This window comes from Erpetoichthys calabaricus, chromosome 5, assembly GCF_900747795.2.
Source record: "Erpetoichthys calabaricus chromosome 5, fErpCal1.3, whole genome shotgun sequence".
Classification (NCBI taxonomy): Eukaryota; Metazoa; Chordata; class Cladistia; order Polypteriformes; family Polypteridae; genus Erpetoichthys; species Erpetoichthys calabaricus.
The window spans coordinates 8,565,147-8,582,634 of NC_041398.2; the positions used below are offsets into that span (position 1 = coordinate 8,565,147).

Consider the following 17,488-nt stretch of genomic DNA (forward strand, 5'->3'; position numbering starts at 1 on the left):
TATATTGTGCTTTTCTCAGTACTCACCCTTTACCACATTCAGAAGAGGTGTACTGCTTCTCTCCAATTTGGATCCTTCTGTGGCACCTAAGTGTGCTTTGACGTGAGAATCATTTGTCACACTCTGGAAAGCAATAAGGTTTCTCACCAGAGTTAATTCTCACGTGATCTTTAGGAGTCGTGCTGTCGGAGAAAAGCTTTCCACAGTTAGAACAACTTTTTTCTTGCCAGAATGAATTATTTTATGATTGTGAAGAGAACTGTTATATGAGAATCACAGTCCACATTCAGTACAACTGTAAGGCTTCTCTCCAGTGTGATGTTTTGTATGCTTATACAGAGCATTAAGGTGTGAGAATTGTTTGCCACATTCCAAGCAAAGGTGAGGTGTCTCTCTGGTGTGACGTCTGATGTGACTTTTTATGGTGCTTTGTTGTGAGAACTGCTTATCACATTCAGGACAACAATAAGGTTTATCTCCAGTATGAGTTCTGATGTGGCACTGAAGTGTGTTTAAATATAAGAATGGTTTCTCACATTGAGAACAGCAATGAGATTTTTCTTCAGTATGGGTTTTGGCATGTCTGTAAAGTCCTTTCTGGCTTGTATAACATTTCCCACATTCAGAACATATAAACTGCATTTTCGCTTAAGTGGAAGTTTGTGTGTTTACTTGAAAAGAGATAATGTTTAAAATCTGTTTCCAAATTGAGAAGAGCAAAATGGCTTCTGTCCAGTATCAATTTCTGTGTGTCTTTCAAAACTGCATTTCTCAGAAAATTGTTTGGCACATTCTGGACAATAAACAATGAGGTTTTTCTCCTGTGTGGATTCTTCTGTGTCTCTGAAGATTGCTTCTACTTAAGAATGACTTGCCACATTCTGAACAGCAATGAGGTTTTTCTCCTGTGTGGATTTTTCTGTGGTTCTGAAGACTGCTTCTCCTTAAGAACGACTTACCACATTCTGAACAGAAATTAGGTTTTTCTCCTGTGTGGATTCTTCTGTGCATCTGAAGATGGCTTCTCCTTAAGAACGACTTACCACATTCTGAACAGCAATGAGGTTTTTCTCCTGTGTGGATTCTTCTATGGTTCTGAAGATAGCTTATACATGAAAACGATTTACCACATTCTGAACAGCAATGAGGTTTTTCTCCTGTGTGGATTTTTCTGTGGATCTGAAGATAGCTTATACATGAGAACGACTTACCACATTCTGAACAGTAATGAGGTTTTTCTCCTGTGTGGATTCTTCTGTGCATCTGAAGATGGCTTCTCCTTGAGAAGGACTTACCACATTCTGAACAACAATGAGGTTTTTCTCCTGTGTGGATTATTCTGTGCCTCTGAAGATGGCATCTCCTTGAGAACGACTTGCCACATTCTGGACAGCAATATGGTTTTTCTCCAGTGTGAATCTTCATATGCTTATTAAGATCACTTGTGTGTGTGAATTGTTTGCCACATTCCAAACAACATTTTTTTCCAGTGTGAATTAGGATTTCTTTCTCCACTTGCTGTTGATCAGTTCTGACGGCTTCTGTCTGTGTTACTCCAGCAGTAGGGAGAGATCTGCACTGCAAAAAGGATGGTGTCAGGTTCTCTGATCCTCTTTCTGATTTCTTCATATCTTTCTCTTTGTATTGAAGAGAGCACTGACCTAATGAAGGAGGAGAGAAGCTGCCATTCTTCTGTAAATCTGAAATAACACAAACATTTTAACTAAATTTTCCCCTACATATGAGACCAAATTGGTTACATTTCTCTTGTTAGGTTAGGTTAGGTTTCTTTATTTAGTCATGTTTACACAGGAAAACATGAAATTTGCCTTCTCAGTTGCATCTAATAACAGGTAACAGACAGAATGAAATAAAACATACAAATAGAAATAAGAAAGGTTAAGGTTCTTCCAAATAGAGCACAGATGGGTCATGTGACTTGCATGGTGTCAATAGCTGAATTAAAACCTGCAACATCAGGGTTTGATGTCCAAATTCCAAACCACTACCCACCTTTAAAATAAATCACACAGTACAAGTATAGAGGTGGCACACTGGTTGGAGTTATTTCCTTACACTGAGGTGCCATTTATGGTCTGGCCACTCCATGTGTGTTCTTTACATGTTCTGGTGCTGTCTGTTCAATTTCTCCACCTTTCTCTCATATGTAAAAGACAGGCCTGATCTGATCAATCACAAATCACAATCAGCCAATTTTCGCGCCAAATGACTTGACCGATGATCGGCAAATTAGCTGATCTTAACATCTGATCTTGAATGATAAAAGGATGCAAGACAATGTTCAAACATTACCAAAATACAGAAACACATCCTTGCCAGTCTAACAGTTTTATTGCCTTCCAACAAGAGATAACAAATTTGCGGTTTGTAATATTTGTGCAAAAAGAAGTCAGTGATGGAGGATTCTCTGCTAACACTTTCAACAATACAAACCTTATTCAGCATCTGAGAAGTCAACACAAAAGAGACTGGTGTGAAGAGCGAGCTGTTCAAAGGCTGAGGCGACCATCAAGCTTAGTCTAGCTCAGTCGCCTACTCTCACTCGGCCTCCAATAATGGCAGCACTTAGAAAACTCAACCTTATAATACTGACAGCAACAACACCAAAGACTTACTGTGACAGCAAAAACAGTGGAATTCGTAAGCCTGGGCAACCAGCCACTTTCAGTTCTGGAAGATGTCACCTTCTAGATCATTTAGATCCACGATTCCATCTGTCAGTGAGTGTTTGTTGACTGATTTATTTGTAAAATTAATTAATCAGGCATTAGCTATTTTGACTAAAATCCCTTTTATTAGCCTTTCAGTGAATGTGTAGGTAGATGGGAGTGAAAGGGATACAGAGTTTTACTGAGCTGGTACATAAATACATTATAAATCGTTACAAGTAGACGTTGAGTAGTTAGAAATTGTAATCAGCCCTCTTATTTGCTTGTTGGGTAGAATGGTACGAGCCTAGTTTATAGACCTAAATAAAATACTAATTATGCATAATAAGCATTGAGTGTGAATAGTCACTATACAATTTTGAATTCTGTAACAAATTTTATCATAATGATTTTACCCCCAAATTAAACAGTGGTACAAGGACACATATTTCACAAATGATTGCAAATCTCAAACACAAACAGCTTAGTGCCGGTGTCTCGACCACACAGACGCACTCAGAGTGACAGACGACAGCTGAGAGATCCAAAGAAACTCCTCGCCAACAGAACTGCAGAATGAATGAAGAAATTCACAATAAAGATAAAAACGATATGTGTCAGCAGCATAAGTGGTGAATCTTTATCTCTGTGAACCTTATACCACAAGAGATGCTGGGCCACTGGATTTCTGGAGGACCAATAAAAGTCGTCGTCCTACCTGTGCCCTCCTTATACGAGTGGACAGTGATGGTCTGTTCAGTATGGCAGCACACATCATGGATGACAGGAGGACCAGACTGAAGCGTTCACCAAGACTGTCGTTTTCTTCTTGTCATAGTCGACGGCTACAAATATCTAATTGAACATTTCATTTTATTAGAAATGTGGAGTATGATTAAGACATGCCTTTTTTTGTTCAGCTTGTTTTTGTTCCATTGTGTGTGCATGATGGGTAAATGTTCTTTGTGTATGCTGTATACAGTAGTACTTTATTATGGAATGTGAAGTTTATGCATGGTGTCACGTGCGTGCGCAAAGGGAACTGCGTAAAGACCCAATGAGCAGCGTACTATATTGCGCCAGGGGACAAAGGCGGGGTACACCTCTCTTTCTTTTGTTTTCGCAGAAAGTCAGAAACAACACCGCCGTAGTCTACACAGATTTCCTTAACCACGCACCACCACTTCCGCATTCCACCATTTTTCACTTGGTCCACCCTGGATGACGTCATGGCTTCCATACGGTACCTCAGTTCCTTCCCAGCATTCTACTCATCTATTTCCGGTCCAACACCTTAAATGTCCCCCCTCATCATATGCACGCTGTCTGTTGTATGCTTATGCAAAATTCACTGACCTTGAAAATTTATTGCAAAACTGTACAGTATATAGGGCCGGAAAAACCCCAAACCTTTATGATCTTGTTGTCTGTTTATTACAATGGCTAAAATTACATTTATTATTTAAAAAAAAAAAAAAAAAAAAACACAACGGTATTATTATTATTGATACCAGCAGATCCTAATGGAATGGAATGGGTGATCAATATCAGCTCTAAAAACTCCGATCAGAGCCTTCCAACCAAATAATGTGTCTGAGTTTGGGTTTACTCTTCTTAATTGTAATGTATGTGATGATATTTACATCCTCTAGAACCTAATCTGGACTAAAAATAAACATACAAATATATCCACTTGTGTTAGGGGGGCACAGTGTTTAGCACAGCTGCTTTATTGTTCAGGTGTCCTGGGGTCAAATCCTGCCCACACTTGTTCTACATAGGCGCTCTGAATGGCATTTCTGGTAATTCTGGTTCACCTCCTCATCCCCAAAAACATGCAGGTGGAGTGGAGTGGTGACTTCAAATTGACCCGATGTGACTGTGGGAGATATTAGGGCCCAAGATCATCTCCAAGTGAAGACTTCACACCACTGCCAACTTGACCAGGCCATGCTGCCCCAGCAAGTTCAGGCTGACAGCAGAACACAAGATGCTGTAAGAAGACCATGAGACCCCCTGTATGTCATCATGGCTCACACAGGTAGCTCTTGTCACTGTTAACGTCAAAGTGCACGTGATTACCATTAGAAAGATGAGGCACATATTAGGTGGGCACTGGCTTGAGCAAATTCACTCGTATTTAGTGCACAGGGCTGAGGATTTTATTCTTATTTATTTCTTTTTGTGGACATTTCTACTTTAACTGTCACACAATTTAAGAAATATACATTTCTTTAACAAAATATGTCTTTTGATATTGTCATTGAACGTAATGTGCTGTTGGCTTAACATACGTCACAGCTTCAGTCAAAGCTTCATGACATTCAAGTCATTCGCTGAATACTTTAGAAAAACTTGGGTGAATAAGGAAAAATCTGTTTATCATTTATTAGGTAACCTATTATTTGTTATCATGGGCCCAAGCAGGTAGTCTTTATCCAAGTTCAATTGACCATGTGTTACACTCTCATTTCAATCTTCTAAAAACATCAAAGCACCCACCATTAGAATTTATAAATGCTCTCTTTCTTTTATATTTAATCACATTACTCACTCATTTCAACACTCCCAGGTGACTCTTCTCCTTTTCTCCCATTTCCCTCGGTGATTTTCTCTTCAGACTCTGATAACTCTGATTTCAGCTCTGCCGAATTCTCCTGCGTAGCCAGTCGTCCCGCATTATTGGACCAGGGCTGTAAACTGGATGGAGATTCTTCACAGGCTTCTTGTTTGAAAACATCCTCAGTTTCATGCTTTAGAAGTTCAAGACCAATGGAGAAATCATTCAAATCCTCAGCTTTAATGGTAACAGTCACCTCCTTGCACTCCTCCTCCTCTTTAAAAACTGAAATTCTTTCTTCATGATCCTCCAGCTTCACACGCACATCCTCTCGTGTGAGCCGCTCACACTCCTCTTCTTTAACGTCTGCCATCCTTTCATCCAAACCATGTTCTATGGCAGAGGCCATGCTCTGTGGTAAACTCTTCTCTCTCTTTAAGTGTCTGCCTTTCTTGTCTCAGATTCATTTCTCACATAGACAGTGCTGAGCTGGAGGCCATTAGACACCTCAGTGTACGGCCATGTGAAATGTGAAAGTCCTGTGAAAATAAAAAAGTGTTAGAATTAACTTCATAAAGTCAGTAAAAATAATGAATACACTTCAGGGTTAGAGTGCCCTCCATGAGGTTTGGTTCAAAGACACATGTTTCTTGATTTCCTCCTCTACCTTACAGTTTAAAATTACAAATCAAACAATTCAGATGTGATCAAAGTGCACTGCAGACCTTCATTAAAGGGGATTTGCTTACATTTCAGTCCCACCATGTAGATATGACAACACTTTATCTACACGGCACCATCATGTTTGGACACAGCAATGGCAGGTCTATTAAAGCCGTCATACTTAGAGCTTTATTGGATATCCTCGCTGGACTTGAACTGCACATCAGGAGCTTCATTCTGTTGTTATATTCTATATCTTATATATGTGCTCCTGGCTGTCCCTGATGCTGTGTGAATTTTTAAGCTGTTGGACATGGTGTGTTTAGATACAAACCAAAGGTAGCTGGCATTAACAGAAGGGATGGCACTTACTTTTCCTTCAAAGGAATTGGCGCAATGACAAATTTTGTAGTAAAGTCAAGTCTCTCAGCATCGAGAGGAGTCAGATGAGGTGGCTTGGGCATCTGATCAGGATGCTTCCTGGTGATGTGTTCTGGGCACATCTAACCGGGAGGAGGCCCCGGGGAAGACCCAGGACACACTGGAGGGACTATGTCCCTATGCTGGTCTGGCAATGCCTCAGGATCCCCCCGGAAAAGCTAGAAGAAGTGGCCGGGAGAGGGAAGTCTGGGATTCTCTGCTCAAGCTGCTGCCCCCACGACCCAATCTCGGATAAGCGGAAGAGGATGGATGGATGAAGTCAAGTCTGGTAACAATGGGCATTACTGTCACACATGAAACTGCATATTTCACAGTCAGAGACAACACAACAGGTGGCATTTGCAACACAGCCAGAAGTCGCCATTGCCAGGCAATAATCTGTTAGACAAATATGGTAGGAGATCAAAATGCATAATCATCAGAGCACTGTGCTAAAGAGTGCACAAAAATAAATGAACAGGTGATAATAACAGAGGAGACTAGAAAATACAGAGGAATCAAACTCAGACACATTTAGTGTTTTGGTCGAATCTTTAGGATTAGCGGTAATTGATTCTACTTGAACAACAACAACAACAACATTTATTTCTATAGCACATTTTCATACAAATGATGTCAATCAAAGTGCTTTGCAGGATGAAGAAAGAGAAAAGAAAGACATAATATATTAAAAAAATAAAATTAGGCAATACATAGAATAAAAGTAAGGTCCAATGGCCAGGGAGGACAGAAATACAAAAAAAAAAAAAACTCCAGACATCTGGAGAAAAAAACATGAAATCTGCAGGGGGTGCAGAGGCCACGAGACCACCCAGACCCCTCTAGGCATTCTACCTAACATAAATGACCTCAGTCAGTCCTCATGGTATTCAGGGTTCACATGGAAGAACTTGATGATGACGGTCATGTGGCCTCCATCAATGTAAGGACATTACAGTGCCTTGATCGGGTGGTGGTGGCGGCGTAGATCGCTATGCTGCCATTGTCATCCAGAGTCCTTCATATTACATAGTTGAGTAGTCAACCACAGTGAGGATGTGAAAATAAAATAATCGGATTCTTGCCAGTAGTCATTTCACCCAAAGCAGCAGCCATCACATGGGTAGATTGCATTCTAAGGTGATAATCAATGTAGAAGCTAAAAGGGATCCTTACTCTTCATGCTGAAAACCAGACACCTTGATAAATTAAATGATTCTTAAAAAAAGTCAAGTGCCTTGTGACTTCGCAACAACGAAGTAAAACCTGAAAAATAACACTCCAGTATTAGTAACTGACAGACGCTTTCATTTCCAAGTCAGAGGTAATGAGAGTCACACTCAGAGTCTATGGAGAGAAATGCGTAGACAACGACATTAGTCAGAATGACCAGAATGAAGTCAAAAAGCTGAGGAACTGAAACATTTCAAGCAGCAGAGCTTTCATATTTGGAGGTGGAAAAGTTGTGCATTCCACCAAACGAGTGAAAATTCCTGTAAAGATTGGAGAGGCACGATGTGGCACTGAAACAGAAGTGGTGCCAGCTGAAATGCCAATGTTGTTCAGTAAAACATTCTTAAAAAGGGCAGGGACACTTTTAGATAATGAAAATGACAAAGCAGTGATGTTTAGTCAGCCAGTGACTCTTGAATTAACTAGCTCTGCTCATTACTGTGTGAATATCTCTGATAAAGAAATAAAAATGATGAGCATTGTGAACGTGAGATTCTAAGAGTCTCAGTAAACAGGAGTACAGGAGAGAAGTAAAAGGCTTTGTTAAACCTTCATCTCCAATGTGGACCTCCTTCACTGGACTGATTATTCAAACTGCTTCACTGCTAAGGAAACAAAGAGGCAGAGTGGACTTCCTTACTTAAATAAATTGTTGAGAATTGTGAGACTCGTCTGAAATACGGCAAACCTAAACTCAGAGCAGCTGTTGGTTTGCCGCTAGCCTATGAATACAATGAAACTGCGGCTACAGACTGACATGAATGTCAAACAGGAGTACGGGATCTTCACATCATTGACACATTCACATGTTTCAGTGCAGGAAGTGTCGTAAAGACAAAGAGACCATCAGAAATTGTGACACAATTCATTCATTCGTTCTCAGATAAGAGTACATGGAGCTCCACAGAAACTACTTAGTGATAATGGTGGGGAATCAGAGAGATCGAATACGGAGAGCACTCCAGAGACAGGTTAATTCAGAAAATGAGACAAAGTGGACAACAAAAGAGTGGACTGTGCAGAATGGAAGGGACCTGCAGATGTCATTGGACAGGATGGAGTTGTGAAATGTGCCAGATGTGGAGGTGCTCTTGGAAGGGCCCACCATTCTAGACTACGTAAAGTCAACGGTAAAGGTGACAATCGACATACCACCAGCAGTGAGAGGGATGAAGAGAGAGCTTTATCTAACACTACATCAGATAATGAAGACACTGGAGATGCAAAGGAGACTTTAAACTCTTTAATCCCAGTAGAAGATGTCGATGTTGAAGTTGAGCAAACTCACAGGTTAAGACGGAGTCATTGTGTTTGTCTAAAAAAGGAGTACTAGGGTGCTGTACCGTGTTAGCCATTATGAATGTAGAGAAAAGCCAAGCAAAATGACACCTTTTATTGGCTAACTAGAAAGATTACAATATGCAAGCTTTCGAGGCAACTCAGGCCCCTTCTTCAGGCAAGATACATCTTGCCTGAAGAAGGGGCCTGAGTTGCCTCGAAAGCTTGCATATTGTAATCTTTCTAGTTAGCCAATAAAAGGTGTCATTTTGCTTGGCTTTTCTCTAAAAAAGGGGCAAACTGTGAGATATGTGGACAGAGATGGTGGCATACAGATAAAGAATTAGATTGGGCTGGCAAAGCAGAACTTGGTATAATTTAGAGTTTACTGATCCTGACAGCACTGCTGACACAGAAGGGTCTGTTGACACATCAATTGTGGATAATCTGCAAGTTGAACCAGAAACTAATGAACTGCAACTATGGGACTTGTGTGTGGAAATCACGGAGATATCAGCTGAGTCAGCAAAGCAGGAAGAGATAAGCAGCTGGAAATGAAATGGAGCATCTGAGGAGGTGGAAGACCACAAGATGGATATGCCTTTTAAAAAGAGACTTCAGCAGGAATCGTAACTAAAGACCACCTAGTGGCACGAGGGTCTGAGGGACAAGATAGGAGTGGGCTCAACAGGGATTCACCAACATGGGAATCAGAATCTGCTCACCAAGGTCCCTGAGGTGGCACTGCCACTTTAAACAATGAGGACAGACAGTTGAGCTCCAGCCCATAATAGTCGAGTCGCGACTCTGCTGAGCTCTGCAGCTTTCACATTTTTATGGCTTCATCTGGTTGGATGCAAACAGCTCTGATGGACTCACCACTACCCCGATTTGAGTCCTGTTCTTCATTTAACACGGCCATCTCTAATAAGCTAAAGAATAAAAGTACATAGAAATACTGAAAGTATTTGTAAAGGATAAGAGACATTAAATAAAACAATACCGTTTCAAATGTCACAAAACTGTAGCCGTAATGCCATACCAGCTGTAGATTTTACTGTATCCCTCCAGCAGCACTAGCTTGTGTAATGTTTGTATTTTTTTATTTCCCTTTAAACAAACCAAAGTCTCCCTGTTACAGTGAAACGGCACGAGCATCTTTCCATCCATCCATCCATCCATTTCCCAACCCGCTGAATCCGAACACAGGGTCACGGGTGTCCGCTGGAGCCAATCCCAGCCAACACAGGGCACAAGGCAGGGTGCCAACCCACCGCAGGACACACACAAACACACCCACACACCAAGCACACACTAGGGCCAATTTAGAATCGCCAATCCACCTAACCTGCATGTCTTTGGACTGTGGGAGGAAACCGGAGCGCCCGGAGGAAACCCACGCAGACACGGGGAGAACATGCAAACTCCACGCAGGGAGGACCCGGGAAGCGAACCCGGGTCCCCAGGTCTCCCAACTGCGAGGCAGCAGCGCTACCCACTGCGCCACCGTGCCGCCCAGCATCTTTCCTGATAAGAAAATACCAAAAACTTAAATTATTGAAATGATTTCTAATACGTCTTCGTATGAGACAAACTGCTGGAAATGAAACCTGAACGCGCCCTGTACAGTTACATCAGAAATGAACGAGGGGGCCGTGCGGGAGTGAGCGACTTAACAAGCGCGTGCCCGACGGACAGCACAGTTTGGAGCATGCGCGAAATCAAAAGGAGAAGCGGTGCTGGAAAAGTGCACGAGCGCGAAGAAAGCAGAAGTAATCCCGATTTAACGCGCCTCCGCCAAGTCAGATGTGTAGCATTACATTTCACGGGACACCGACCGGAAAATAAATCAACGTAGCATTTGCAAAACAAAGTGCGCGACACCCGTCATCCACAGTAAATTCCTGAAGGTGCGATTTGCTGTGCCGCCTACTCCTCCACATAGCGCTCAATCCCCATCACTTAAAAGCGAACCACGCGGCGTCAGGCACCTCCTCATAGTTAAAGCAACCCAGCATGTCGCGGTCTTCTTCGCCGCTGGCATTCCCACCCGTACGCGATCGCCACGTTCGTCTTTGTCTCACCTTCCTCACCTTTGCTTGATCTTATGGCCGTGAAGAAGTCGGAGCGCGAGGGTCTCATAAGAGCAAACTAGTGATGTGCTGCTGGATACTGACGTGATGAGCTTTCGAAGCGCCGCTAAGATGCTTGTTTGAAATTCTCCTGTCACGTGATTTTGAGGCACGCTAGCGTCATTACGTCATTGATATCTGCGCATTCAGCAGCCGATTGGTCAGCCCCCTCATCTGCTGAACGGCTTTGGCTCAAAGTGTAAAAGCAGTTGGCTCTGCTGCATCTGTAAGGTGTGTTGTCGCGAGTTTAAATCCTAGTAGGGGCTCGCGTATGGTCACTGCCAAAAGTTAAAAAATGACATTTTAAAAAGAGTTATGTAGTACTTATCTGTAAGTTAACAAATACGTTTAGCAGACATTATCAACTATTCACATGAGGCACCATGTTACTTGGTGTAGAACCGTGTCCACCTAGAATCTGTAACACATTAATAAGCATATTTTGCGTAAGGCAGCACTTATTATAACAATCCAGCGTCTCTTCTACCCCATGTCGATCATATCAAAGAGGCTAAGAAACGCTTCACCAAAGCCGACTTGTATAAGCGCACGACATTCCTCATTAAACGTTTTTACTACTCAGTGATTCCCAGATCTGTAGCTGATTTGTATTATTGATTTCCAAAAAGCAATGTGAGTAAAAGCGAGCTCTGCATAACTAATCACAACTGTCTTTAAAACAAAATCAGTGCAATCGATAGCGTCTTCTGCAATTTAGGGAAAGCCTCGGGATTTCTGTGTTAATGAGACAAAAATGTTGTAAAGAAACTTTGCGAATTCATCCAGAGGTGAAAATAAAGCTCATTCAAGTACTGACAAGAAGGAGCAGCTGGATAAGCACATCTGGAGCCAAACGTTCTAAAAACATCTGACTTTGTGAGCAACATCCTTTCCTTGTGAATGCATCTTGTCAAAGGGATGTAAATAAGTAGTCTTCCGAAGTGCAGCACAACAAAGTGAATCACTGATGGAAATACAGTTCTTGACAGACTAAGCTTTTGTCGTTTCTGTTTTCTTAGACCATCTTCAGTCCCACAATCCCCCGCGGTCACTGACACGTTTAACGTTCTCTGCTCCTCACCTGTCGTGTTACCCAAAGCATCAACACGGAGTTTCATTCAAGGCTTTACCGTCCGTCCTGTCACACACATAAAATAAGGCACACATTTCTTCTACATACGTGTTCAATAACAACAACAACAATAATAATAATAATAATAACAATAGTAAACTGGCAGGAATGAGAGACAGCTCAAGATGGTAATATTTATTCGAAGAGCCCTCATGGTATCAGGGTGAGGAGGTGCCTTGTCTCCCGTTACGTGAGCTCGTCTGCCGCCCTTCACTTACACTGGCACGCGTTACACTGGGGGGCAAATGCAATGGAGAATACCGACAATGTACACCATCAGAAGTGCAATAAATCGACTGTACACTGAAGCATTGTCAAACGTAAAATACAAAGGAGAACATTTCAGATAAACGATGAGTTTTGTTAATTATAAACAATGCAACATAACTATTATATGTGTTGTTACTCTTTTTTTTATTCTCACCAAACGTTACACATCTACATGGGAAATGAATATGGGTAATATGTTAACAATAATTTTGATTAGAATACACTGTGAAAATATATTAATGAACAAACTGAGACACATTGGCCTTTTATCACAACGCGTGTGCGCTGTCATTTAGGACACAATGCATTGTTAACGTCACGCACTCTCTACTGACGCGATGTCACGAAAACAAAGAAACAGCGCAGTCCATGAAACTCACAGCCTCCTTGATTTCTGACCTTATGATTAATTGTCAATATCATATAAATAAAGTCATTATAAGAAGATGACAAGTCTGCTATAGTCAGTTCAATAAACGATCCGTTTAAAATGTTTGCATATACAGAATATAAAACAGAATGTCAATGAAGCGGGTCTCGTGAGTAGTAACGAATAATATGTGACATTGAGAAATTATAATTCATAATAACGGGAACAAGTAAAAACTACGACTTCCTAAAACGGACACTGTAAACGTAGACATTTCAATAACTCATTTAGGAGGCTTGTGTGTTCATTTCAATGTCGATTTAAGAGCTCAGTAAGCCACCTGTTGTACTAAACGGCAGCTCAAACAGCACTTAACAGTAAATAGTCTAACAATTCAATATAAGACAATGAAACGAAGAGGCCGCACCGCCGACAGTGAAGGCTCACGCTGTCCTGCTGCGTGTTTGGAAGGCGCTGATTGGCTGAAACTGTTTATAGCGAATTGTCCCAAGATGGAAGTGCCGTATACTGAAAAAAATGATTTTGGTCCCTAGTAAATACAACATAATTAATTTTGGCATATTTCATTAATATAATGCGTTTTTGATTGTAATTGACAACAATAGGTTGTTTCAAATAAATTTTTCTATGTTTTCATCAAACTTATTTAACATTTAATATTTTTTAAAAATTAAGACATCTCGCGCATGCGTTTAGTCACTGCTTTAAAGTAACATGTTTTGACCGCGAAAAGCCCTGTACAGCCATTTCAAACGAGTTCGGCATTTTCGGTTTGCTTTGTCCCTGGTGAGTAAATCTTTGTATTACTTTATTTGTAGCAAAGGACCACTTTATCTTTCGTATGTTCAGGACTTATAGTGTTCACTCCGGAGTGTCGGTCAGGACACTGACAAATGATGCAGAATATTCCACACAGCAGCTTAGTTTGAAATTGAACTTATTTATTTGGAGATATACACCTGCATTCGAATAGGTATAGGTGTATTTGTAGTTGTGTGTGTGGTCTACAATAAAAAAGAATACATAAAACTTATTGATAAAGTACCCAAAGTCCACTAGATGGCAGTATTACTGAAATTAAGCATTAGCTTACCGGCAGTATAGAATTCAAATCAATAACGTAATCAGTACATTTAAACGACTTTACATCTTAACATATAAAACATAAAATACAAGGAAAATGCAAACGAACCCACCTCTGGTCATCAATGCACACTTATCTTAACTCGGTACACTGCTGATTCTTACTTAAAACAAATAAATGTTTCTTTTTGCGGATTGACTATTGCGACACTCGCGCACCTTCTTCACTTTTTAACATCCCATAATAGACACTCTCATGCATGCTGGGAGGTGCACCCTTAAATGTGATCCGTGGCTCTTTATAATTGATACCTCTCTAACATTGCCGCCCCCAAATATGCTATGCATATTTGCTATTTATTTCAAACAAAAAATATTATTAAACTTATGATTTATTAATATCAGAGTCCTGATGTTGAATGTCTGGAAGGGGAATAAGACGAGCAACAGACCTAGTATAGAGTCTATCCTTCACCTTCACCTCTACAGCTCTTACATGACCATCTGGGCTGGGGAAGGTTCTAACAATTCGGCCTATTGACCAAAGTGCTCGAGGAAGCTGAGGATCAATGAGCATGACTACCATTCCTTCTAGTAGGTTTTCAGGCTCCTTATGCCACTTCTGTCTGGCCTGTAAACTGGGTAGATAGTATTTAACAAAACTTGACCAGAATTGTTCAGTAAGCACTTGACTCTGTCTCCATCTCCGCCGCCCCATCAGCTCATTAACGGGATAGACAACCTGTGGTAGAGAACTATCAGGCCACCCCATCAGTAGGAAGTTAGGTGTAACTGGGTCCAAGTCGGCAATGTTTGATGACACATAACCCAGAGGCTTACTGTTCAAGATTCCTTCTATTTCAATGAGAACGGTTTTAAGTACTTCTTCAGACACCGACTGTGAACCTATTGTGGTGTAAAGGGCCTGCTTCACGGACCGAATTTCTCTCTCCCATGCGCCACCAAAATGTGGTGCTCCTGGTGGGTTAAATCGGAAATTGATTTTTTTGCTTTGCAAGCAATTTCTGAAGCTCTGAACTAAGGGTGGAAAATGTTTCTCTTAACTCCCTCTCTCCACCACGGAAATTTGTGCCTTGGTCAGACAATAGCTCGTAGGGTGTGCCCCTTCGAGCTATGAACCTTCGGAGTGCCATTAGGAAGGAATCTGTGTCAATACTATTGAGAACATCCAAATGCACACATCGGGTAGTGAGACACTTAAAGATAATGCCCCATCTCTTCTCACAACGCCTACCTATCTTAACCTGAAATGGTCCAAAGCAGTCCATGCCAGTGCTGAAAAAAGCAGGTTTTTGAAGCCTCAATCTTGCTAGGGGTAGGTCTGCCATTTTAGGGATAAGGGGCTTTGCCTTTTGTTTACGGCAATCGGTGCAAGTATGTTGGAATTTGCGAACTGCTTCTCTGCCTCTTAGGATCCAGACATTTCTCCTTAATTCGGCAAACACTCTCTCTGGACCTGGATGATGAAGTTTGGCATCATATTCTTGAATAATTAATTTAGTGACTGGATGGTGAGGGTCTAAAACAATAGGATGAATTGATGACTGCTCAATCTCTTCAATACGGCGCAATCGCCCTCCAACTCGGATAAGCTGACATGATGTGTCAAACTCTGGTGCTAAAGTAAGAAGTCGGCTGGTGGCAGGAACAGGCTTTCCATTCTTCAGCAACATATATTCCTCAGGAAAACTGTCTAACTGTGAATTTTGAAAGATAAGAAATTCTGACATTCGATAGTCTTCAGCGGTAGGAATGGTTTGGTCACTCCTGCTTTGAACTACAGCTTCTACTAATTCCATCCATGTATGGTATTCCTTAGGGTTAGGAATTAGATGAGACGTCACTGTACTACCACAGAAGACACTCTTCCGTTGCTCTGCTTCAACTTCTGGAACCGTAATATTTGGCCTTACTGGCCATTCTGACTCAGGTTTAAAAAGGAATGATGGGCCTTGATTCCATCTGTGTGGTACAGACAATTCAGCTAGTGTTCGACCCCGTGTGATATCATCTGCTGGATTCCTGTTGGAGTCCACATACCTCCAAGAATGGCGATCTGTTAATTCTTGGATTTCAGCTATTCTGGTTCCCACAAATACTTTAAAGCGGCAGGATTCAGACTGAAGCCAGGATAACACCGTTGTGGAATCAGACCACAGAACCACTTGGTTTATTGTTAAAGTAAGCTCATTTTCTAAGAGTTTAGCTACCTGTGCTCCATTTAATGCAGCACATAGCTCTAGTCTTGGTATGGTTTGTCGACGCTTTGGTGCAACTCTAGATCTGACCATAATGAAGGTAAGATGAATATTACCATCTTTATCTTCGGTTCTTAGGTAAGAAACGGACCCATAAGCTTGTTCAGAGGCATCACAGAATATGTGAATCTGTCTGGTAATAGGAAATAAGTCCATATCAACAGGTGTATAACATCTTGGGATACTAACGTTATCCAGAGCGTGAAGTTCTCCTTCCCATTCATTCCAGGCTCTTAATAGATCTTCAGGCAACATAGGGTCATCCCAATCTCTTTGTTTATCCCACAATTTTTGGACCAGGACTTTGGCACGTGTGGTGAATGGAAGAATATACCCCAAAGGATCATACTGACTGGCAAGTACTCTGTATATGTGGCGCATAGTAACAGTTGTCTTCTGCACTGGATGAGACTTGTACTTGAACGTGTCTGAGGAACAATGCCACTTCAAGCCTAAAGTGGATTCGGTGGAATCTAATCGATCCTGAGACAACCAGAGTTCTGTACTGATTGAACGAGCTTCTTGTGGCAGATGTTCTAGTATCTTAGGAAAATTGCTAGTCCATTGACGAAGGTCAAATCCACCATTTGACAAAAGATCTCTTAGTTTGTTTATCAGTTGCTTTGCCCTCTGGGTTGATGGTAGACTCTGCAAATAGTTGTCTACATAGAAGTTCCTTTCAACTAAGGATCGGATCTCATCCCCTGATTCAGTGTTGTCCATTACACGTCGTTGAAGAGCAAAAATTGCACAACAAGGACTACAGGTGGTGCCAAAGGGAAGTACTTGCCATTCATAGATAAGGGGGGAAATGCTACTTTCCAAATTACGCCATACAAAACGGAGAAGAGGTTTATCTTCAGGTAAAAGGCGGATTTGATGAAACATTCCTTTAATGTCGCTACCTACTGCTACAGGATGTTCCCTAAAACGTAAGAGCACTCCTAATAGGGACGGACTGAGGGCTGGCCCAGGGAGCAGGTATTCATTCAGGCTATGTCCATGATATTTAAAGGAGCAATTGAATACAACCCGGTTCTTACCATTATGCTGAACCAGATGCTGAGGAATAAACCAAGATTCTTCAGAGGAGGTGATTGTTTCTGCTGGTAACTTAATAACATATCCAGCCTCCTCCAGTTTTTTAATTTCTTCATTGTATGCAGCTGCCTTTGTAGAGTCCTTTGACAGACGTCTTTCAATGCTTCGCAAACTCGGCATAACAGCTTCTTGGTATGCTTGTAGACAAGGCATATCTTTCTTGCGTAGCAGTGGTGTGGCATAACGGTTTACACCATCTACCATTACCTTTATCGTTTTCGCATGCAGTAGATCTATGGCCTCTTGATCTTGTTTAGACCTTGTTAGGAGTCTCTCA

The 17,488-nt window shown here is 41.4% G+C and overlaps 3 protein-coding genes and 1 long non-coding RNA gene across 4 annotated transcripts in view; 1 reads left to right on the plus strand and 3 right to left on the minus strand.

Moving 5' to 3' along the window:
• LOC127527844 (gastrula zinc finger protein XlCGF7.1-like) overlaps positions 1 to 1,694 on the minus strand; it is a 196,757-nt gene extending 195,063 nt beyond the window's left edge. Inside the window, exon 1 of the mRNA XM_051927984.1 lies at positions 417 to 1,694. Coding sequence (XP_051783944.1) covers positions 772 to 1,629 — 858 coding nt within the window. The 5' untranslated portion in view covers positions 1,630 to 1,694 and the 3' untranslated portion in view covers positions 417 to 771. The remainder of the gene's footprint in view (positions 1 to 416) is intronic.
• The window catches only part of LOC114641540 (tigger transposable element-derived protein 1-like), a 769,935-nt gene extending 758,778 nt beyond the window's left edge, over positions 1 to 11,157 (minus strand). The window contains exon 1 of the mRNA XM_051927830.1: positions 10,908 to 11,157. The gene's annotated coding sequence lies outside the window, so the exon portion shown is untranslated. The remainder of the gene's footprint in view (positions 1 to 10,907) is intronic.
• The window catches only part of LOC127527872 (uncharacterized), a 330,327-nt gene that overhangs the window by 82,715 nt on the left and 230,124 nt on the right, over positions 1 to 17,488 (plus strand). The window lies entirely within an intron of this gene.
• LOC114641543 (E3 ubiquitin/ISG15 ligase TRIM25-like) overlaps positions 1 to 17,488 on the minus strand; it is a 329,583-nt gene that overhangs the window by 22,001 nt on the left and 290,094 nt on the right. The window lies entirely within an intron of this gene.